Source organism: Ceratotherium simum, chromosome 4 (genome assembly GCF_057802395.1).
Source record: "Ceratotherium simum simum isolate JZ-2026a chromosome 4, ASM5780239v1, whole genome shotgun sequence".
Taxonomy (NCBI): Eukaryota; Metazoa; Chordata; class Mammalia; order Perissodactyla; family Rhinocerotidae; genus Ceratotherium; species Ceratotherium simum.
Genome location: NC_141903.1, coordinates 41,798,899 through 41,822,930, shown reverse-complemented (window position 1 = coordinate 41,822,930; position 24,032 = coordinate 41,798,899). Strand labels below are relative to the sequence as shown.

The 24,032-nt window shown below is 53.5% G+C and overlaps 1 protein-coding gene across 1 annotated transcript in view; it reads right to left on the bottom strand.

The window, feature by feature from the left end:
• FSTL4 (follistatin like 4) overlaps positions 1 to 24,032 on the bottom strand; it is a 398,184-nt gene that overhangs the window by 97,040 nt on the left and 277,112 nt on the right. Inside the window, exons 5-6 of the mRNA XM_087430303.1 lie at positions 17,357 to 17,550; positions 14,516 to 14,627 (exon numbers count right to left, since the gene is read on the bottom strand). Coding sequence (XP_087286429.1) covers positions 14,516 to 14,627; positions 17,357 to 17,550 — 306 coding nt within the window. The remainder of the gene's footprint in view (positions 1 to 14,515; positions 14,628 to 17,356; positions 17,551 to 24,032) is intronic.

Genomic DNA, 24,032 nt, shown 5'->3' with positions numbered 1-24,032 from the left:
TTGGCCAGCAGTGCCCCCTCTTCTGGATACACTCCTCCTCCCACAACCACTGGTACCTTCAAGGCCAACACCTGCCAAATTCGAGGTACCAAGGGCCCTTCTGAAACATATGCTGAGAATTGAAAGTGTCTAGAATTACTTGAGTGGCAGTATAGCTTAGCTTGGGCTCCAAAGCCAGACTCCTGGGTTCAAATCCTAGCCTACAACTCTCTAGCTCTGAGATGTGGGCAAGTTACTCCTGTGCTTGGTGCCTCCAGGCCCTTTCTGCAAAAAGGGGCTAATGATATGTCCTCACAGATGTTGTAAGGATTAATGAATGCACTTAGAACGGTGCCACGGCACATGGTAAGCGCTCAATAAGCATCAGCTATTAATGCTGTTATTATTATCTGAGATTAATTATGTGGCTTCAGAAGCAAGCTCTGTAATACACCGTGGGCCCTGCCATGCTCTGCCTCTGAGCCCTGGTGCCTCTGCACTGTCTGTGGGTGCCCTGTCTGTCCACATGGCAGACTGTCCATCGTGGGAGGGCTTCCTTATCATGAGCCCTGAACTATTTCCTCAGTAAGAAACTTGCAGGCAGGGTGACAGGGCCAGCTTGCCATGGTCACCACTACGTCCCCCAGGGCCCTGCCCAGAACTTGCCTGGGGCAGGTGCTAGGCACGAATGAACACAGGAGAGCAAATATTCACCTGCTGCTTCAATTCAGGAGTTTCCAATTCCTTAAACTCACGTTTACTCAGAGCTTCCTAACCTGTTGGTTTTGTTACTTCAAAGACCATGGCTGTCACATCTGAACCTTCCTCCTGTAAATTAAACCATAGTGCTGAGCCATTTGACGCCTGCTAGGGGTGTCTCTGTTCACTCTGGAAGCTTACTGTCCGTTGCAGAGCCCGCAGGGACAGCTGCCGGCCAGGCCACTCCCCCTGGAAGCACCCCTGCCGCAGAGCACCCCATCTGAGGATGAGGAATAGGGACTGGAGTCCAGGAGGCCATCCCTGCACACTGGGGAGACTGAGGCCTGGGCCAGTGCCCTTGCGGCTGTGCCATCGTAAGGACCACACTGCCCTCCTGTGATGCAGGCCACTCCCCTACCCTGGGCATCTTGGTGACATTCTGTTTGCAGACCACACAGCCTGCAGGACCTCAGCCTTCTGTGCCCCTGCTCTTCAAAGGAGCAGGCAGGCACAGTCAGACTAGTCCAACACGGGCCTTTTAAGTCGAGCTGCTCAGCATCTGAGCCCGTGAATATTTCATCTAGCCAGCTGCCCGGCCAGGCAGCCCACAGAGGGGCTGGGGCCTGCCGTCTGGAGGCCAGGGACCATGGGCTTGGGCTGGGTTTGTGCTCTTCACTCCAATCAAAAGTAATAACTTATCCTGACTTCAAAGCAAGTCGGGCACACAAGGGTGGAGGCTCAGGTGGGGCGTACTGAACAGATAACCCCAGTCTCTCCTCCTACATCCATTTAACCCTGGGTTCCATTCTCCTCTCCAGAACCACCACTGCCCAGAACCATTCATCAGCTGGCACTCGAAGAAGCCAGCTGCTTCGAGTCTTCCCTCCTCCTGTCTCTGCTTCTCTTTCACAAAGGCTGCTTTCGAACTCTAACCTGATGGCAGCTGGCAGCCGGGGAGGCAGGGAGGCTGCCGGGAGTCTGGGCATGAACAATCCAAAGTGGACAATCAGCCTCTGAATGATGGAGAGCTGACTCCAGGGGACCAGGAGCCCTGCTCAGCTCCCACCTTCATTGTTAATTTAGAGAACACAGGAAAACATCCAAAGTGGAAGCGCATGGACGTGTCTCTCCAATTAGATGCAGCTACCAACTGCTTCTCCAACTGGCAGCAGCCGCTGCTCCCTTCAAGGCTACACCGCCAGCACTCAGAAGGCCTCCTGTAGCCTCCCCTCCTGTCTGGGGAGGTGTGTGCACATCTTTGGCTGGGAGGAAGACGAGTTATGTGCTGTGTGCTCGGTGGGGCTGGGGAGGGTGAGACCTGGGAAACATTCACAGAACTTGAACTGTACAGGATGCAGTCAGTTAGACAATCTGCAGGGCTGATGTCTGCGTTTAGGGGAAGATATGCCAGATTGCCTCTGAGGCTCCCTTTGGTGTGACCACCGCTGTTCTCTTTCCAAACCCCCACCTTCCTCACAGCCACCACCCCTGCCAGTGAACAGTCCACGTTTTCTGTTTCTTCCCAAACCCGAAAGCCCTAAGCTTCATCAGGAAGTGCTAGCCGTCAACTGTCCATCATTCTGCAGGACAGTAATTCTGGATGTGCCCCAAACCCTCAGGCCTCAAGGGTCCCTGGGGAGAGAGCTGCATCATTGCAGGTGTGGTCAGGACACGGCCGATGCTGGATTCAGCCCTCATCTTGTACCTACCCAGTTCCCTCCAGGGTGGGGGTGTGGTCTGGGAGACAAGACGACCACTGTCTTCACAGAGAGAGAGCCTGAGTGTCACTGAGTCCACTTGTCCACTCAGCACCTCCAGGTGTCAGGCTGGCTGGGCCTTGGGCTAGCCTTGAGGGCTTTCTCGATGCCCTTATTTGACCTCTAGTCTTTTGGGCCCAGCTCCCGACCCGTCCTGTCTGAGCCAGCCATAGGTGGCCTCCACTGACCCCTAAATCCCCCATCATGCCCTGTGCACTGGGCAGTGGTGGCCCCACATGTGGCCTGGTGCAGCCGCTCTGTGGACAGTGCTCAGCCAGGCGAGCTCCTCCTCCGCTGTTGGCTCCCACCAAGGTGTCAGCAGGGTGCCCTGAGGGAGGGGTGGTCTGAACACACATGAAAGGCAGTGTTGTTCCCAAGCCAATCTTTCCCCGACTTTGAACGTGCTGTTGAGTGCCAGTGCACTTCTAAGCACTGGTGCGCAGAGGTGGACTTTGAAGATTGGGACCAACAGCAGGGCTGCACAGGGCTAAAGCGAGGAGCCTCTGGAAGTACTTTTATTTGTGGGAGCTGAGAAAGGATAAATACTTGACAGGTTTTGGGTTTGAAAGGACAGCATCCCTCCACGGGGGACCTGATCCCTGAGGGAGCATGGGGGCACCTGTTCTGAGTGACAGGCCTGCTCCCTGCAGCCCCATTTTCCCCGGTGGAGCTGAGGTCCACCAGTCCTAAGCGGCTCTTTTCACTGTGTCATCTGAAAGGGCCGTCAGTAAACACGTCTGAAAGTACCCGCGGCAAGCAGACGGCGGCATCCAGAAAGAAGATGCAGCGTAGGGGCCCTGCCCTCTGCAGCACACGTGATGAAGGGCCCTCAGAGAAGGTCTGCCACACTGATCCCGGCCCCCACCAATCTCAGAGTCACAGGTCACCAGGGCTCTCTGGATCTCGGCCTCTAGGGGAAGAAATGGAGACTCCAAAAGATCCTTTCTAGAGCTGGGTGTGTACCCAGAGCCCTAAGTGCTCAGGTCTGGAATTGGCAGACCTGGCTTTGCGTCGGGCTCTGTGTTAGCACCTGTGGGCCCCCCCGCAGGTCCCCAGCCTCCCAGGGCCTCAGTTCCTCATCTTCAGAACTTGGGGTTGGGAGGACAGGCCTGCCGGGTGCCTGGCGCAGCGTCTGGCACACAGCAAGTGCTCAGCCACTGGCAGTTCCTGGAAGCAGCCTGCTCCGGAGAGCCGTGAGCGCCTCCCCAGTGGGGATCTGTTGGGAGAGGCTGGAGAGCCTTTGGGAAGACAAGTGAGCCCAGAAAAGGCACTTTGAGGAGCCGTCCGCCCTCCCGCACCGACCCTCCCACCACCTGTGGAGCAGGCAGTCATTTGGGCCCCATTTCCACTCCCACCTGATGCAATTTGCAATCCTGACTAAGTGTACAAACAGTTGTGCTTAAAGCACCTGTCTGAAGACAAAACACCCGTGCCATCTGGAGAAGAACGGCTCCCCAAGGGCTCAGCCCACAGGCTGACTGGGGCTGCTCGCACACCAGGATCCCTCCCACCTTCCCTGGGCAGATTGCAAGGACTCTGGAGTGGGATGCGGGATGGGGCAGTGCCAGAGGGGTTGGCATTCTGGCCAAAGCCCGAAATGGAAAACCATTGCCAAGTAGCCCCATGTTTTAAAGAGCAACAGTAGGCCACTTAGTGGTGAGGTCAAACCAGTCAGTGGTCCTCAGTGCGTCCTCCTCCTCAGCCCACAGGCAGGAGGAGCCTCAGGATTCATTGGAAAGTCTGTGCAGAGGAGAAAGAGACTGATTTCCTGCTTGTACCTCTGCTGAGTCCAGCCCATGGTTCAACAAAATAGTTATGCGTTTGCTTGACCCAGGACCAACCTGGATCCCATGGGTCCTAAGACGACAGCAGCCTTCATAAGCAGAGGCCAAAGTCTGGGGACCCTAGAACCCTACCAAATCCTGTGCAAGCTAAAATGGGAACTTGGGGCTTGAAGCATATGGCCTGCCTCCTACCCAGAACCGGAATGTGTTCCCCTCTATCAGTGGGGAACACCTCCCAGGCTCCCACTTTTATGCTAAGTGCATTTTAATCCCAGTCCACTTCTTGGCTGTGGGCCTCCTCACAGCGTCCAGCCTGGGAGCCTCCAGGAGGCATTTGGTAAAGACTTGTCAGATGCCACAGTTATAAAGGGATCTAAGAGTAGTTTTGTATTATCTAGTGGAAGGCCAGCTTTTGGGGAAAAACAAGTCCCACCAGGACAGCAGTGAGTGAAAAGAAGCAACCCAGCCATCTAGCTAACCCAACACCCCTGTGGAACCGTGGTGGGCCGCTAACCCCAGCAAGTGCCATGTGTGGGCAGTAAGATGGCTTAGGATGGCCTCCACCACCACAGAGAATGCCCGACCCTCTTCTTCGTTCTCTCTGGGAACTGCCACGACCACTCTGAACCTTTCCTCTTCACTATAATTTAAAAAAATCCATCATGGTCTTTAGTCCTTTCAACAAATGTTTATCCAGCACCTACTACATACCAGGCTGCATATCCACATACGGAAAGCTCTAGGCTTCTCTCTCCTGCTCCCCGGCCCTCCAGCTGGAACGAAAGGCCTCAGGCAATAACAAACTGGCCTGCTCTCAGATCAGCCCCTACTCTTCTTTTGCCTTTTTTTGCCTCCTGGGTTTGTTACTGCTGTGTTCCTTCTGCTGCTGTCCTCGTTCAGGCACTCTTGGTCCCATGGCCTCTGCCTATATTTCAACCACCTACCACCTGCCCGGCCCTCGGCCCTCCGCCCTGTGCCCTCCGCCCAGAGGGAGGGCCCGGGAGGGGCTGGGCTCTGGGCCAGGGGGAGGCACCCTCCGCCTTTGGGGCTGGAGAGTCACTCAGTGACAGTCTGATAAGTTAAGGACCAGGAGCCAGCAGGTGTTGCTGATGCAGAGGAAACCTAAGGTGGGTTACTGGTCTGTGGTCTGGGGTCTTCAACTAGCCCCTCATGTGCCACCTGAGTGCCTGTTTCAGGCAGACAGCAGCAACTTGGGTGTGTCCTTCCCTTCCTTTCTCCTCTTACAGGAGAAGATGCCTTTCTCAGCCTATCCAGGTCCTGTCTGTCCCCAGGACCTGGCTCTCCAGCCACCTCCTGCCAGGGGCCATCCTGGTGCTGGGGCTTCTGAGGGCCCCCAGCCCCGTGTGTGGCCCATATGCTGCCCCCCCAACCCCCCTTAGTCACTACTCCCATGTGAGTGGAACCCTCTCGGACCCCTCTGCTCCCTGGCACCTTGTTCCTTGCACAGCCCACAAGCAGGGCCTGCGTAGTGGTGGTGGGGTCTTGCAGGGCACTGTCACAGAGCCTGAAAAGAAGTGGCTGGAAAGGAAGGAAAGACCACAAGGCAGAGGACAAGTGATCTGTGCTCCAAGAATCCTTCCTGGATGTGTACAGCTTTAGCGAGGGCTCACCCCTCAGAAACACACCAGGTGGGTCTTCTCCACACCTCAAAACACCTGGAGACTCCAGGTGCCGCAGATCCTACACCACCCACGTGGGCCACACGCACACTGAGGAGAAGGCGCTGCTGGCAGGACCAGGAGGCAACTAGGCTGGGGTGCACCCTCATCTTGCTTTCTGGGCTCTTCCCTGGAGCCTGGGCGGCAGCCTCAGCATCTGAAGAGCCTTTGGAGATCTGGGATCTAGACGGCTCCGTCATTTACATCCCAAGCCTTCCCAGCACACCAATCCCAGGGAGCAAGCTTGGAAATCGGTAATGTGACCCTCAGTGCTTAACTGTATGTTGAAATCCTTGTAAAAGCTTTGCAAAAACACTGAGATTTATGAGGACAATACTGCGCTATCCTGGTAAAAAGCTGACATTTAAATTGTTCTCATTTTATCTTTGTAATGAAATTCTTTGTTTCCTCTGCAGCCATTTCTAAGTATTTACTAACATTCAGAGAGCTCTCTGTTCCATGCAAAATTTCAAGTTTCTCCGTGGTGCATAATGTTAGACTGGGCTGTGACATGTGAGCATAAGACCCAGACCCTGCTCTGCAGCCCCGTTGGGAGTTCTTACCCCAGAACAGAGAGGGACAAGGTATCCAGCCACTCCGCCCCTGCCTCTCCCTCCAAAGGGAGGGTTTAAAAAAATCACCAAAGCATCATATTTTAATGAGTTTTCTTTGCAATTTGTATATAATAGATTTTCAATAACAACCTGTAATTAGTTCATTTTCTGCTATTCAATTGCTCTGCACTAAGGCCATTGACAGCTTCCAGCTGGGATCTTTAAAAATGGAAAGTACTTGAAGACTCAGCTCCTGACAAGGCTAGAAAGCCCTGTGCCTGACAATGCAGCTATTAGGAGTAAACCATTGGAGATGGGAAAGAGGCGGTCTGGGTTTGAAACTTCCAAGAAGAAACTGGCAGAGGAAGAGATGGCCAGCCAGCAGCAGTTCTGGATCAGAACTGACCCCTCCACGGCGTGATGAGGGGCGAGACTGTCCCACCCCAGAGCGCTGTACATGTGCAGGGGGCCCACTCTGTCCCCTCTGCTCCCCATGGGGGTGAGGCACTCACTGGATACCCCCCTCCCTCAGGGGCTGCCGATGGCTTTTCCAGCACAGCCAAGGTGTTGGAGGGGCGGGCACGCCCTCAGCTGTGTTTCTGTCTTCACAGAGAAGGGCGAGCCTGGAAGGACAGAGTTCAGGCACTGGAGCATTGCTTCCTTGAGAACTTAGACCACTGCCCTGCCCACTCTTTGGTCCTGGCAGTCATCACTGGAGATCTGAAGGCTCTAGTGGTGAGCGGGGCTTCCAAGGCCAAGTCCAGCTCTCCAGCCAATGCTCAGTGCCCTCTTCAGTGCCTTGTCTGGGCTGGTGCACCTGCAGCGCTGGGACCTTCCCAGCAACTCCCACAAGGCTGGGCTCAGGCTGGGGGTGGCCTCTGCAGATTCAAGCCACCGCTGCTTTCTCCCGGCCCCGCCTCTGCATCTGAGTTCTGCCCTCTGGGGTCCCACCTGGCAGCCATCCCCCCTCATGAGAGCCTCCTCACGCCAAGCCCTCTGCCCCCACCTATCTGGGTCACTGTTCTCCTTGCCCTTTGCCTGGCTATCTCCAGCCCAGTGTTCAGGCCTCAGCTCAATGTCCCTTCCTGACCTCTGTGTGGAGAGCAGATCCTCCCTCCTGACCCTGCACCCAATTATTCTCTGTCCCAGCTCGTACTGTGTGTGGTTGTTGTCTGTTTCCCAACTGCCTCCCTGCCAGACCTGCAAGCTCCCTGCTGCAGGGCCTGGCGGTCTTGCCCACATCTGTGTGCCCTGCCTGGTGCTTGTCATGGAGTGGGCTCTGTGAGTGCTTGCTGACCTCACGTTTCTTCCTCCTCCGAAGCTTCCCAGTCTGTTGCTGAATCTTTCCTCACATGTGCCTCCCCACCCTGGCCACGCTCCTCTGAAATGTTGTGGTCAGCTGGCCTGCTCCTTAAATGGAGGCTACACTCCAAGTGTGCCTGAGTGGAGAGAACAGGCCGGCACCTCCCCGCCCAGACGCTCGCCCTCCTTTGATAGAGCCTGGTCCACGCCAGCTTCGGGGCAGACATGCCCAGTCTTCCCACAGTGATAAGTAATGATGGGGCTGCTTACTGTAATATTTCTGATGCTGACCTGTGTCAGGGAGCTTGGCTCTCTGTGCTCAAGAGGCCTGCCCTCCCATTCTGCCAGGGCCCAGCCTGGGGTGCCTTGAGCCGCCAGGGTCTCCAGTTTTCAGCAGGACCTGCTGTGTCTTCCTCTGTGGGTTTCGCCTTTGCCCTTTGTGATGCGGCCTCAGGTGGGAGGGAGGTGGCCACGGGGCCCAGCAGGGGGCTGTGCTGAGTGTGTTTCAGGTTCCCAGGAGCTGAGCTCAGAGGAAGTATAAACCCACATTCTATGCTAATGAATGATTTCCCAGGTGCACGGGTTTGCACACAGATGGCAAAGCTGACCTCCTGGTTGGGTGGCAGGAGCCAGAGGGGCTGAGCCTGGACCTCCGGGGCCAGGGTCTGCTGCCTCTGATGCCGTGGGCTGCAGGTCTGAGGAGCAGCGCTGAGCAGGAGCCTTATCTCCACACACAGTTGTCGGAGATGGAGGTAATTAAGCAGCAGGCAGGTGGCCTAGCAGCCCAACAGAACACTTATCTTGAGGAGGGCTGGGCCGATTAGTGGCTCTGGGAGCAGGATGGGAGCTTTACGAGACCAGCAGTTTTGTCTTCATTAAGGGAGCACTAGGCCTATGTGGGCCTCAGGGGCTCTCCTCACACCCCTGTCACTCATCCAGGGGATCAGGGATGTCGGGGCTGCTGGGGTAACCACAGGGGTGCCTTTGGTGGCCCAGTCTGGCCTGGCTGGTGCTCCCCCACCAGGGGTCCTGGCTGTGAGGCCCCAACAAGACGCTTCCTCTGTTCCCCCTGGAGACATGCAAAGGCTCTCTGGGACCCTTGGTGACAGTCACAGTGTGTTTGGACCCCCCTGCTTGCCAAGTGTATTTCTCCATATACAACATCCCACTCACTGAGCGAACACTTACCAAGGGCTTCCTAGGTGCCAGACCCCATGCTAGGCATGAACACATGGTGAGCAAAACAGCCTCTGCCCTCATGAAGCCTGTGGTCTAACGCGGGGCCGGACAACAATGACATGGCACAGGGTGAGGGGGGTTGGGAGGGAGGGGCTGTGGGAACAGACAGAAATCTTCGTTATCACCGTCACCACCTCCATCAGTGATCTACTGGTTAATGTTTACTTGTACCTTTGCAAGGTATTATTCTAATCACTTTATGTGTATTGTCTCATTCAGTCCTGAGTAACCCTATGTGGTGGTTATTATGCCCATTTTACAGGTGAGGAACTTGATGCCCAGCTTAACCTCTAGCAAGGAACTATTCAAGGTCACACAGCCAGTAAGTGGCAGAATCAGGATTCGAACCAGGTCTGACCCAGTCCACGCTCTTAACCACCAGGCCACAGCCTTATTACTGTGTAGAGATGAACCTAGGGCTGCGGGCACACAGAGGAAGGTGTGTAGGGCTTGGTAGAGGGAAGAGAAATTGAGGAAGACTTCCTGGAGGAGGAGATCACTGAGCTGGGACTTGAAACCTGTGGACAGTGAGATTCTCCTCACTGGAGAATGCTGATGATTAGCAAAGCGTGTTTAAATGCATGAGAAGGTTCTGGAATCAGGCATTTGGGTCCAATCCTGGTTCTGTTACCTGCTGGCTGTGTGACTTTGGGTTAGCAACTTAAACTCTCCGAGTTTCAGTTTCTTCATCTGTAAAGTTGGGACATAATACACAGTGCTGACATACGACAAATGTTAGGTGTTGTTTTATATGACCAGAGTATTAAGAGCCCATTACTAACTAAAGTGATATTGACAAGCAAAATCATTCAGATGGCACACTGACGTTGGCTTCAGAAGCACACAGCAAGCTCATATGGAAGCTTCCTTGGAGCCCATCTCTCTGCCCTTGAGGTGAGGAGCAAGCACCCCCACCTCTGTACTTGGGAGGAGGTGGTGAGACTCACTGCACCTCTGTCTTCTACTTCTCGATTCCCCCTGTGGCTGCTCCAATTTAACTGTTTTATGCCCTCGAGCAAACGAGGGACCAAGGGCAGTGAATCAGTTTTTTGGTGGCTGGATTTGCAAGTCCTGCGGGAGGCAACCAGGTTCTCCCTTTGGGGTTGGGGAGTCTTCACACCAATGGTCTTAGCCTCAGCCAACACCGAGACCAGTGCCAGTTACCGCTTGCTCTCCAGACTCAAGAGCCGAACAGATTAAGAGAAAATTTTTGATAAAGCCCATGCTATCTGAAATTTTGTTACTCATGATCCCAAACTCAGGAACCAAATGGAGTGGGATAAAGTGATATCCTTGCCATTGAAACTCCCTGTCTGAACTCACCCTGCACGGATAAGGAGCCAGATAGATCTGGGGGAGGGATACTTGCCGTTGTTTTGTTTTACCATCCTGCTTATCACAGCGGGGCTGTGAGAACTGACTAAGATGATGTGTCTGGCCTGTGCTGGTCATTATCCATTCCAGAGGATAATGATGTGCGAGGCGAAGCTGCACCATCCTTTCATTTTGCAGCAACAATGGCAGAAAAACAGCTGTAAATTCACTGGGTGACCATTTCATCTGTTTCACAGAGTTGCCCTGGATACAGAGGTATTGCAATAATCAGAGTAAATCACTGTTTTCCTTTCTGCTTGCCTGGAGCTGAGGGAGGGTGTCTGACTCTCACACAGCCAGCTCCCTGTGGTCCTCCTGACATGAGTTCTCCTCCTGGACACTATGCATCGTGATCCCAGAACGTTAACACGGGAAGCCCTTTATCCTGCACTGCTAGCTGCTCAAACCCTTCCTTTGCGTCCAACACACTGTTCTCATAGGATTAATTAAAAGGACAAGTATCTTTCTAAAAAGCAGAAGAAACTTGTAATGAATTTAAAGTGAGAGAAAAATCCTCGTTTAAGCAACATGTTTTTCCCACGATCCCAACCCAAGCATTCAGAAAAGTGCAAAAACATGCATTATTGAAAAGCTTTTTAATTGAGCAACTTTTAGACGAATTTACTGTGATGAACAGATAGGGCCAGCACGCATCTTGCTCACCGGTGACCCTGGGGCCTGAATCATTGCCTCATAGCAGGGACCAGTGGTCCTGCAGCTTGTCGGAGAGTGGGGGGGGAAGGGTGAGGGGCACATGCTGAGATGACACTGTGTCTTGAGTTCCAAGTTCAGCCCGTGGTTTGGAAAGCCAAAAGCAACTTGAAGAGAACATTTAGGTGATAAATGGAGGAAGAGAGGAAGGCCACCCTTATATTTCACTCCTGTCACTGCACAGAGATGGGCGACTAGGAGCCTTAGCTCCATCTGAGAGAAAGGGACTGAACTGACTCCCAGGGCTAAGGGACCTGGCCTCTGCCCTCCTCCCTGGGGATGGGCCACCTGTTCTGCAGAGCCAGGAGGAGGGTGCAGTCCCCCTGTGAACCAGCTCAGCTGAGCATGGCAGCCACCAGCCACAGGATTCCCGGCATTGACGTCAGCCACCTGTAGACAATGGCAAATAGCGGACCAGCCTGGGCTAGGCCAGCTGCACGAGAAGATATGATTTAGGAGACGCCCCAACACCATAAACTTGTAAATACAATCCACTTCTCCAGGGAAAAGGCCTCCAAACCCATCATTTAATAGAGTGACTGAGCCGTGCCAGGAGTCACCCCACAGACCCTCCCCTGCCTAGTACCCAAGGACCTGGCAAAATAGAGACTAAAAAATACAATTTTAAAGTCTCAACCTCTGCCAGCCCATCAGCTCCAGTTTTTAAAATTAAATCCAAAATGTTGTTGCTGAAATGTTTGAGATATTACGTTCTGAGTTTTAGTGAGATTTCTTTAATGCCCATTGATTTCTGGGTGATAAGTTGTACCTCTATGTCTCATTTCAATTACCTATTTAACATTCACTGAACCATAAATCCATTCCCAGAGCTATGGGGATTTAGAGTTCCCATGACTTTGAAAAACCATTGATCCCTATGTGCTCTGAGGGGTTGCATGTCAAGTCTTCATAGCCGGTTAACTCATTCTGTGGCTTCCTTAATGGCTGCAAGTTTACATTTTATTGCATATTTATTATTTGGGTTGGGCTGTGATAAATGGTTTGCCTGGTTCAAAACAAGTCCAAGGCAACAGCAGAATCTAATTTGCTTTAAAAATGATGATTATAAAGCTTTTCAAATAATAATCCAGGAATGAAGGGAACACACACCACGTTGCTCTGCATAGATACACGGCTGGAGGTGAAGTGATGACTTCCCTCCTTTCCCACGGGCAGCTCTGGCTTATAATGACGTTCATTGGAGAGGCCCAGGGGCCTTCTCTTTCATCAGCGGCCACAGGGTTGCTTCCATCTCCTCGAGAGTAAAGCCAATAGCTTCCTGTTTGGCCCCAGACCGATTCCCAAGAACAGAGCTCATGAAGCAGAGGCTTCTGCGGTACTGGGTACCAGGATGGTGCCTGTGCAGTGCCATTCTCTGCTAAACGATGCCATTGTGGGACATCTGAGTGGTGGTGCCTGGTATATCCCCCCAAATTCTTGAAGTCCAGTCTTGGTCCCTGGCTCTTAAATGCACCAACATTTTCCTTCCTAGTGACTTTTGCAGAAGGGCCTTGGACCAGAAAGCACTGCTGGGCATGTCTCAGAAGTGTCCCCAGAACTCATGCTGCTGCTTTCCTGATGAGTAGGGCTGCTCACCCCGCCATCTGCCCTGACATCTCTTCTTGCTCATGTCTATGGGATCAGAATCATTGGGGGTCTCGGTTTGGGGAAGGTGGATGGAGAGGATATTGCAGGAGGCAGATGCTAAGGACAGGAGGGAGGGTCTTGTCCAGGGTGTGCAGGTCAGTGCTTAACAACTGGCTCTCCAGAGGAAAAAAGTACCACTCCCCCGCTTTTGTAGCATTTGTATAGTATAAATTTCTGCTGTGTAAACACTCCCAGCATGGCTGATTTAAAGCCACCAACTATATAACTATTTGCCTTGCAAAAGCCCTGAAGATCTAACCATCAGCTCTCACGAGCTGGGTCTATGGAGTCGCTGATACTACCACACATTCTTAGAGATTTATTTCAGGGAATAAGCTCCTTGATCTGCAAAGCAAACACCTTCCACAGCAGGTTAAGCTCACCAGACATTCACACCTTATGATGAACTACTGCACGTAGACATGAGTTTTAAGAGTGGGCGGGGAGGAGGAGGATGGGGGACCGTACCGAGTCACAGGATATGAAGCAGGGCCCTGTAACTGGGGGTTGGACTTGGGTCCTTGGCAACAAGGATGCCGTGAACTAGAAAGGCACTGCCTGCATCAAGCTCATGGACATTTCCCACAGGGAGGAATCACACTCGTTTCTGTCCTCTTATGTCACAAGCACCTCTTCTACCCGCCAAAAGAGCCATTCTTGCCAATGAATCACGAGGACTACTCAGGCCTTGTGAATGTTTGGAATAACAGCAGCACAAAGAGATGTCAACAGGAAGCAGGAGTACCTTGCTGAAAAATGGAACTCCAGGAGGAGGTTGGGGTTGGGGGTGAGGATGCCAGGGTCTGTGTCTCAGGGTACTCAGTGCAGCCTGGGGGTCTCACACCTACTTCCCAAATTCCAGGGCCTGCAATTAGGAGCTGTGCAGGTCACATCCAAGGACACATCACACAGGGCGCATCACACAGGGCGCACACGTTACCTGCTTTAAGCAGAGCCTGAACGCTGTCTGACATAAAGGGGCTTCATCTTTTGGGGCCAATAATGGCCCCTCTTGTCTCAAGTTTGGGCCCAGCACTGCTTTCCCCTCTCGTCACTGCTGACCTCTGTCCAGAGCCATCTGGGGCTCGTTCTCAGATCTCGCGTCTCTTGGAAGCCCCGTCCCAGCTGCCCCTATAGTTGACATGAGCTAATCTCTTGGAGGAACCCACCATGGAAAGACACAGGTCCTTGGGTATTCTACCCACTCTCGGGATGCACCAGGACCCCCAGAGGGTCTGCTCTGAGCGCCTCCTCCGTTTTCACATAGAGCATCTCCCTTCTGTTTTTCTCCAGGGAATCCCCACCTCTCTTCAATCTGGACCCTCACTCTCCATTGTCGCTGGTAGTGACTGCTCCCTCTCCTGCTGGCCAAGCCTCCAGAACCCTCCTGCAGGATTTGCCCCCAGGCAAGACTCCCCAGTGGGGCCAGGCCATAGCCTGGGGATAACCCTAAATCTGTTCCCTCCATATGCAGTCATAGAATCCCCCAGGGGTGTCCCGCAGTGCCCTCCCAGCCACGCTTAGATTGCAGTCCTGGGCTCCTCCAACAACAGTGAGAAGAGCGTTTATCCAAAAGGAACAGAGCCAGCGTCCCTCTCTCCCACCCACTCTCCTTTACCCTTAAACTCAGGCTTGTTGCAAAACAAATTCAGCTACTTTCACCTATAAAAGAAATCAACCTTGGAGACAGCCGAGGACCGATTCCAGACCTTGACACCATTTTGGTGCAGGAATGCCTGCAGAAACAAGCCCGTTTGCCCACTGGGGCCCCGGACTGGGGCCTGACTTACGGAAGGCTGTGTAGAACTCATGCAGGGTCAGGTAGCCATCATTGTTGTAGTCATCAAATCGGAGGAGGTCGCCCGGCGAGCACCCGAGGAAGTCCTCCTCCTTCAGCACGTGCTGCAGGAAGGCAACAGGGCCAGAGTCCGAGTGAGTTCAGAGCTGTGGGTATTGCTGGGAAATGGCTCAGGCTCTGGTCACTGCCTGAGGGAGGGGTGAGGACTCCAGCACCTGAAGCTCTTTAGTTTTGTCTTGTCTGATCCTCTCGTTTTATAGATGAGAAAACTGAGGCTCAGAGAGGGGAAGGGACTTTCCCAGGGTCACACAGTGATTGGGGCAGAGTTTGTTAGTGTTCAGTCTGTGCAGACAGACCCCAGACAGTCTGAGATGGGAAGTGTCCATGAGGCTACCGGTCTACCCCTCTGTGCTACAGACACGGAAACAGAGAAGAGAAGGGGCCCGATCAGATAAACCCAGCAAATAGTGGCTGAACTCAGCGTGGGAGCCGAGGTCTCCTGGCTTACAGCTGTGGAGAGCTGGAAGGTCATTGCTCCATCAATGTGTCCCTCCTCCCCCTCCACCAGCCCTTAGCAATCTCAGAGCAGCGCCTCCTAGCTGCAGCACACCCCCCAGAAAGGGGCAGCTGCTGTTCTGCTGATCTAGGCCTGGGCCCCGTCTCTGCCTGCCTTGTCCTGTCCTGTCCTGCAAGGGACACAAATGTTTGCTCTTGGGATTCTGACAGGGGGGCCATGGGTGGGCCCTTGTGAACTCCTTTCTGGATATGGGTTGGGCCACAGGGCACAGAGGCCTCCCCAGCACGACCAGCCACATGCCACAAGGTGACTAAGGGTAGAAATTCCAGGTGCCCTTATTCAGCTGGAGCCAGAGGCTTGTGGTGTGTCAGGAACTAGAGTCTTGCAAGGAAAATGCTCAGAATAAAATCTCAGAAGAGAGGAGATGCTTTCATTTTATTTTAAGGGGGACAGAGGCATTTTCTCTTTATTTAACAGTCTCAGCTTGGTCTGCTATACTAAAGGCAATTTAATGTGATGATGTTAAAAAAATGACTCTTCACTCAGCAAGTGAGAGTGTTCGATAAAAGGGAGATCAACCATAACGCCCGAAATCAATCTCCCAAAGATGAAAATTTCCCTTTGTCTGTTTCTGCATTGGAAATTGATTAACTTTTCCTAGGACCAACAAGTTTTTCCCCAATGCATTTGATTCAGCGTCAAGGAAAGGCCCATGTTAGCTGGCCTCTGCTTGGCAGATTTATGAACTGGACTTTAAATACATTAAATTTTAAAGAGGAAATCATAGTCCAATTACCATGCTTGTTAATGGCTTCAGGTGCCTTGGGGCATGCCTCTGCCAGGTTAGAGCAACACGCCTAGGAAGGTTCTATTTACTTGGCAATCACCTGGGACCCACGTGGACCTGGGGTGTCAAGAGCCCACAGCTGCTTCTGTCCAGGGCAAGCCAAAGCCGCCTGCCTTGGGGGCTCCCTGCACAGCCTGTAGTGCGGAGAATTGCCAGATGGTTCTTCCTGCAGGTAACTGTCACTAACAGGACCTGGGCTTTTCCCAGAGCAGCTCAGGTCATCTGTGGGTCCCTGCCCTGCCCCTGGGGGTCTTAGCCATCGCTGGGGGCCAAGCGCTGATGGGGGTGGTAATATGCTGGCTGGCATGGCTGAGACGGTGTGTCCCTGAGAGGCTGTGGGCAGCAGGCCTCCTGGGATGCAGGCCCTGGATGGACTTGCATGTGTTTCCCAGTTGTGGGCGAGCAGAGTAGGGTCTGCAAGTGCCTTGGGATCTGTGGTTCCCAGTACTCCCTGGAAGCGGGCTCTGGACTGGCTGCAGTATGGGGCCGTGAGGGAGGGACCCTGAGTGACAAAGCCACCAGTGACTGCTCCATACTTGGGTTTTGTTGGCACTTGCTGGCCCCACCAACCTGCTTGGGGAGGCTGACTTTGCCCTCCTTGCATATCTCTGTACCTGCCTGGTGTGGCTCCAGGGCCCCAGGCCCAGATAGACAAACCGGCAGAGCAGGAGCAGGAGCGCAGCAGGCCCTTCTGGCCCACCCAGCCTGCCTTTCTGCCACGGGAGCCTACAGGCCCTCCCTGCAGCTGGCAGCGGCTGGGGCCCCGGGTTGCTCTTTCTTCGCTTTTTCTGCTGCAGACACTAACTTCCATCACATCACCTTGTAGCTGGACAAAGGGACTCGGGGGGGGTGCTGTGTCAGGAGAGGGAAGCAAACCACAAGGCCCACTCCAAGTGATTTCCCAGCCAAACAGCAGTGCTTGGGGCTGGATGCGGGGCTTCCTGCCAGCAAGCAGGCTGGGGTTTGGGTCATTGATACCTGGATAGGAAAGAATGGAGAGATCCTGGGGGAGAGGACTTGGGGACGCCCAGGTCACAGCTCCAAATGTATGTGGTGGAAACCAAATCTGTTTCCTTTTCACCTTCCTGCTGAGGAAAGTAAAGGACTCAAGGAAGAGAAGCTGTGTTTCCTAATGAAAACATCAGTGAGCAGCCCCTCTGAAGTGTGTGTTTTGCCCCAGAGCTGAGAGTGCTTCAGAGCTTGTTTGTAAATATCAGCTGATGGCGGCTTGTGGGGAGAAGACACTGACACTGTTTTCTTTGTAAGAGATTCTCAGAGGCGTTGAGCACAAGCTCTCCAACTCCCAGGAGAAGAGTTTCTCTTGCAGGAGAGAGGCCTCCTTGGCGTCCCATTAGAAAGACAGTTACAAACGACTCTCCTGGTGTGCATCTCCCCGGTTCTCTTCATTTACGTGCTGAATGGGAAACTGGATGCCTCCGTAATTCAGTTTCACCGAATGCCGTACCCACCTGAGCCAGTTCAGAGTTGCTGAGGCGGCCGTCACCATCTGCATCCAAGTCTTTAAACAGAGATTCCACCAGGAGGCGCTTCTGGGAGGCAGGGTCTTGTCTGCTGTCCCCGTCCTGGAGTGGCTGCAGGCGGGTCTGGAGTGCCAGAAGGACATTTTTCAGGCGGGCGTAGTCGGCCATGGTGCACGGGTCAGCTGGAAGAGAAGATGAGGTCATGGCAGCAAGACTCCCCCCTTGGTTGAGAAAACCACCCATCCTGCTCATAAAGGCTTACTGGGCATTTACTCTGTGCAGTGCAGGCGGCAACTGGAGGGGATGGGACCCGTTGGTCTGTCTGCCCACCAACCCATCCCATCGATATTTATTGAGCACTGGATACATGCTGCACATGATGCAGATGCTGGAGGGAGCCTGTCCCACAGGTACTTACCAAGCACCTACTACCTGCCAGACACCGAGCCACTGCCAGATGAAACGGGAAAGTTCAGCTAAGGGAATTCACAGCCGCGGCCCCACAGCGGCTTTAGGAAAGCCGCCCCAATTCCACTTTGTAAGAGCTCATTTTTGCCTTAATCCTACCTTAAAGGCTGCTTTTGAATACTTGGCTTCATAGATTAGGGAGTTTTAGTTAACAGGACTAATAAGCCCTGCTTAAGATAATTAGGTACACTCCTCAAGCTGGATTACTTCAAGCCGAACATGTGTATGCAAGTCTGTGACCAAGAAACAAAAGGAAGCTTTACGAAATTAAAACCCAAGCACACAGCCCATTCCTCTTAGGCCTTTTATCACAGGCGTGCTTGCTGAACAGCATCAGAACCACACAGTGTTCTGGCAAATGAGGCCTGTGATGCACTGCGACATGACATGGTTTATCTTGCTGGTGACGGGCCACTGGGATGAACCACAGACAGGGCTCAGCCTATAAACTGAGGCTGTGGGGCTATTAGCAGAGCAGGACAGCCCCTCCAGCCCCACTTCCCCACCTCCCTGGGATGGAGTACTTCCAGCACCTGGCTCTGCTGAGTCCCGGAGCCTGGGCATGGACTCCTCACCATCCATTCCAGGTGGAGGGCCAATGCGCTGCTTGGGATGGACTGTCTGGGGCCTGGGACTCCTCCTCGTAATTCCAAGGCTAGTTTAGGGCACCAGGTAATAGCTCAGGGTTGGAGAGTCAACATAAAGCAGTGCTGGAGAGCACTGGCTCCAATGGCTCTGCTGCTGCCTGAATGTGTACCTGGGACAAGGAGCCTCAGTGATTTCATCTGTGAAGAGGGGAGAACTGTGCCTCCCACACAGCTGTTAGGAGGATTAAATAAGATATGCACATTCAGGGCTTAGCACTGGCTTAGCACTGAGTAAGGGCTCATAAAATGGTAGCTACTCTCCCCTTTGCATTATTGGAACCACATTTGCTGAAGAGCAACAAACAGGGAAGCTACTTGGTGGGGAAAGGGCTGATGGGGAAGTCTGTCTGTCTGTCTCTCTCCCTCTTGCCCACCCTCCCTCACTAGACAAGCCTGAATGGCCTAATCATTTTCTCTTGTGTTGCTTGTGTTTCTAGATTTTCTTCCAATTTGGGGTCAATTGATTCTTGTCAGAAACAGATGCCCATTACCATTTCCTCCTGCACGTTTATTTAGAAAAAAAATCAATTGCTGCGCTCAGTATAATCAAATCTATTTGCTCTCTGGGAGTCTCCGTGCTCTGATGAGAGTGGCCCTCCCACTCCCCTAACCTTGCTAGCATCCCTGTTGGCCTGGGAGGATCTCCATTCCCAGGAGCTCTTAGGGCCACCAGTTGGCAAACCCGATTTTCCAGTATGTACAGCTGCACAGGTTTGAAAATAGTGGCCTTTTCCCATCACTAAAACCCCTCCTGCCCACAGGACCATGTGTCAGCCTGCTGGGTTTTTCTTCTTCCTGGTCCTGGATAAAGGTCAGTTTGGGGAAAGGTGAAGAAGATTTTGCTCAAATCTTTCCCCCCAGCTCCCAACAGGGTGAAACTGGTCCTGGCAAATGGACAGAAGTTGGATGCAGTACACGAGCAGAGATAGAAGCTTTAGTGTAGCCGGTGATGGAAGTCTCTGTGTGGAGGACCTGCAGAAACCTGCACGGGTGGGGCCCGTCAGGCTTTCCTGGTGACAGGCATTCATGCCCAGATGCTGGGAAGCGGTGTGCATAGTGGAGAGATATGGGGTCCATAGGAAGCTCAACTCAGAAATGCTAGCGTACGATCAGACTCCTAAGAACACGCCACAGCAGGGCCACCTGAAAGAAGGGCCAGGCTGAATCAGATGGGCAGAGAGATCTCATCCTTGCTGGTCCCCCCAACCGCCCAATCTTCCTTACAGACCTTGGAGGGTCATAGATCTCCTCTGAGCTGCCTGCTGCCCTGGGCCAGGGGTCCGCAGCTAGTCAACACCTGCCACACTGGCAGGCCAGGGAACCATCGAGGTGGGTTCAGCTGGGCAGTCTGCAGTAACCTCCCCAGGCTCTGCCCCTCCTCTCACATCCCTGCAGTTCACTGTGAGTTCACAGGCTCCTGGCTTCTCCACCCTGCCAATTGCAGGGCACAGACCTCCTGGCCAGGAAGGCAAAAGTCTAGACATCAACTTGGGGGAGAGGGGTGGGTACCCCCAGTCTTCAGGGTCTTGCCCCTGCTAGGGCCCACCCTGGCCATGCCCCTCCCATCCTTTGACCAGCATTTCCTCACAAACTCTGTGCCACATGCTGGGTGGCATGCTGAGGATACCATGGAGCTTCCAGTCTTGGGCATCAATGGTGCCCATAGAGGGGGGCTAATGAGGCCGGGGTGAAGGAAGTCTCCCTATAGGAGGGATGTTCAGGATGAGACCTGCGGGATGGGGGAGTCTGTGGGAGAAGGAAGCAGAGGGAAGGGCATGCTGGGCAGCAGGGCTTGCACGTGCAGGAGCAAGCTGTGCAGTGTGTCTGGAGACCCGAGGGAGCTGCTGTGGCTGGGCTGGAGTGAGCCAGGGAGAGGGGCACAAGACAAGGCCGGGGGGAAGCATGGGAGCTGAGGCAGGATGCCAGGCACTGCAGATCACACTGTGCAAAACTCCCTTTGTCCTTCTCTCCTTCCCTGAAACCCTCACAGTGCCTGGCCTGTGCTGGGCACGGGGGTCCTGAGATGAAGCAAGGGGCTCCTGGAAGAGAATCTTAAATCCTTCTTTATCTCAGGAGCAGTTGTGCTTTACACGAGCCTCAACCTCAATTAAACCATGGGCCCATGTTACCGAGCTCCTCTAGTGTCCCTATAGCTCTGGGGGCTCACAGGCCCCAGAGGAAAGACACCCTAATGGGGGTATTTCTGCACTTTAGATTCCAAAGTCCAGACTCTGTCACTGGGAAGCCCTTGATCCTTTGTCTCCAGCAAGGACGGCCCTCTAAGCTCCCCCTTGAGGCAGGCCTTGGGTTCCAGGATGCACAGCTTCCTAGTAAGGCAAGTAAAAGTGGCAGTTTACCAAGTCCCCGGTTAATTTTTTCATTCACGACCCCCTAGTTCCAGTGTGGGGTCCCATAGGAGTGGTTCCTGAGGTGGAGCAGTGGGCGTTTCTGAATCTGCCAGACCTGGTCTTTAGCTAAAGGCTAGCCACTCTGCTGCCAGTTTTAAACCTTTGTCTTACTATAAAGGAAATACGTGTCCATCGAAAAATACTTGGAAAGTGCCGATAAGTATAAAGAAAGAAAATAAGTCACCCATAACGCCCCTCCCAGAGGCTGGCTAGAGGTTAAGCCAGGCCCTCTGCACAGGTGACACTGAGCCCATGAGCCGAAAAAGCTGAGCCCCTGGCTGGCCTTGTCTGCCGCATGGGGGCCCTGAGGCCTGGCCCACACAACTTCTGTTTTCTGGTCTTCCTCCTCCTCTTACTCAATTTGGGCAGAGGGTCAATCCCCAAGGCTTGGGTCCTTCTCGTCATCATGCAAGTCAAGTCATTCCTGCCCACACGCCCAGCAAGGTGGGGGTGTGGAGGGAGAAATGACCTCAGCAGCACTGGCCACCGGAGCGTGCTCCTGCTTGGGTGGGTGCCATGTACTGCTCCCTCCACCTGGAACGCTCTTTCCCCAAATCTCCACACAGCTTACCCTTCACTTCTTCTTGGCCGCTGCTGAAACATCACTGGATCTAAACCAGACTCCCGCAGCTTCATCACTCTGTGCTCTGCCCTTGCTTGGGGCCAGCCTGGGTCTCCCCTCCCATCGAGGGACCCTGGCCCCTTTGAAGGGAATACTGGAGGGGGTGTGGTAGAGGCTTGCGGACCACAGCACTCCTCCCTGGTGCCCCGTGGGGGCTGATCACGATGATGGTGAGAATGGCAATGGCCAACGCTTCCTCGGAGCCCTGAACCAGGGCCCATTCCCATTGCTAGGGCCTCATGGCCTAGCCCGGAGTATAGTCAAGCTTCCTCACCAACAGATGAGGGATGGTGGGACTTCCAGAGAGGATTCTGGAGAGAAGAATGCTTGTATTGAAGCCTGTTGTCTTGAAAGAGCTCACCAGGGGCTGCCAATTTGGGACCTGTAGGGACCTGCTGCATGAGTGGGCAGGACTAACGTCATTTGTACTGTAGAGATTTCTACCCACACACTTAGTAAGTCACTGAAATGTTTCCTCTGTGTCTTGGTGGTTTCCAGGTAAAGAAAAACTGTGTCACCATAAATAAAGGGATCTTTTTGTTTTCTTGGTGACCATAGAGCCCCGTGAGGAGGCTTGGAGAGTCCAGGGAAGTCCCCTCCAGACCAGTAAGCTCCCTGTGCTCTGATGGCAGCTGACACAGCCTATGGTGGGGCCTTCTCGCATGCTTTCTCCCCTCTCTTCTTTCTCTTTTCTTTGGGGCCCAGCTCCGCCCCCTCCTACTCACACACAGAACCGCCTCCCTCCCTCCAGCCTCTCACTCTCTGCCTGGTCCTGGATGCTGTTTATGTGAGGCTTGTCCTCTGCCTTAGGTTGGGCTCCCGCAAAGCAGCCCTCAAGACAAGGATCTAGAGCATGTAGTATACGTGGAGATGATCCCAAGAAGCGCGAGGAAGGAAGAAGGAAGTGAGCCTGGGGAGGGGAAAGCTGATAAAGGGTAGGTTGCCACTGTGGGGACTGGGGCTCCATCCCATGGGACCTGGGAGAGACCATGTCGAGTGTGCCTCAGAGTCACCACACTGAGGTGTGACGCAGCAGGTCACTCTTCCACCAACTTCCATCCCCCATGCATTGAGGGTTGCTCCCGGAAGCATTAACGCCCCCACCCCTGTCATCCAGCACTTCTGGACTCCCCAGATGAGGACCCAGCACACTCCTGAGGCTGAAGATGCAGGAACCTGCGGTTGGATGCTATTGGCGAGTGTTATAGGGAATTGTCCGCCAAAGCTGCACATAACCTCTGGGGTTGACTGAGGGAATCAGGATGGGGTGATATCAGCACCTGCTACATCCCCTCCATGGGACTGCAAGCTCCAAGCAGGTGGGACTGGAGGGGATGGTTACACATGCAGCATTGCAGTGTTAAAAGATTGTTGAATGAGTTAGTGAACATGGTTGAGAACCGAGTCCTGTGGCTCCAAGGCAGACTATCTCATAAAGAAGCCAGGGTGATGGGACCACCCTGTAACAACCTTGCCTGGGGTCCTAAGGTAGAGACGGACTTCCTCATGGGCTGCTATGTCTACCTGATACCAACCTCACTAATGACCATCATTGCAAGGCTGGATGGAGCACTGGGTGGGGAGTCAGGAGACTGGCTCTGCCATTGACTGGCTGTGAGACCCTAGGAAAGGCATTCTCTCCCCTGCTCTTCCTGTCTCCATTTCTCACCTTAGAACGGGGGCAATACTAGCCCCTTACCACCTTACAGCATCACGATGTGAAAGGAAATGTGAGAGGACTTTGCACTGCCCAGGTGGTCAGTCAGGCCAGAGGGCTTCTCTGGATGAAATGGGTTCTACGCCTCTGGTGAGCTGGGTCATGGCTCATGTGTCATTGTCCCCTTCACCAATGCCTGGCACAGGTGGCCGCTAAATTGGAGTTTGCGGATAAACAGAAGATTCCCTCCTTTCCTTCCCGCCACCTGTGGACATTTCCTCTCTGGAGCCTCTTGGGGAAGGAGGCTCATGTCCCTGTCCCGGTCAGCTTGACACTAATCAGCATCCTCAACAGGCCCTTGGAAGGGCCTGGCCACCCTCCTGTCGCCCTCAGTGCCCTCCCTGCGGCCGTGCCAGTTCAGCCAGCCCCTGGCACTGGCCTTGGGTTTCCCGCCAGCCTGTGTGTGCAGGGCTCCTCCTGCGCCCAGACCAGGCCTGCTTTGGCAGATAAAATATTGATCAGCCTGCTGAGGAGCCCAGAGTGTGATCCTATTTTCCTGTCAGAACTTGGTAATGAACTACATTTATCAAGCCCATTCTCCATGAGAAAGGTCAGCTGCAGATCTGGCTAAGTTGTTATGACACCTCATTAATCTAGTTCCCTCAATAACTGTCCCTCTTTGAAGATTCTAATGTTCTCCCATTGCAGCCACACTCCCTCCACGCCAAGGGGCATTATTACAGCAGGAGCATGGGCACACCCGCATTTAATTTTTTGAGCAAAGAGAGATAGGAAGCAGGTAGCAGCCTCTGGAATTAAATGTCCATCAAAGGAACACTTTCTATTGCAAAACAAAAGGAAG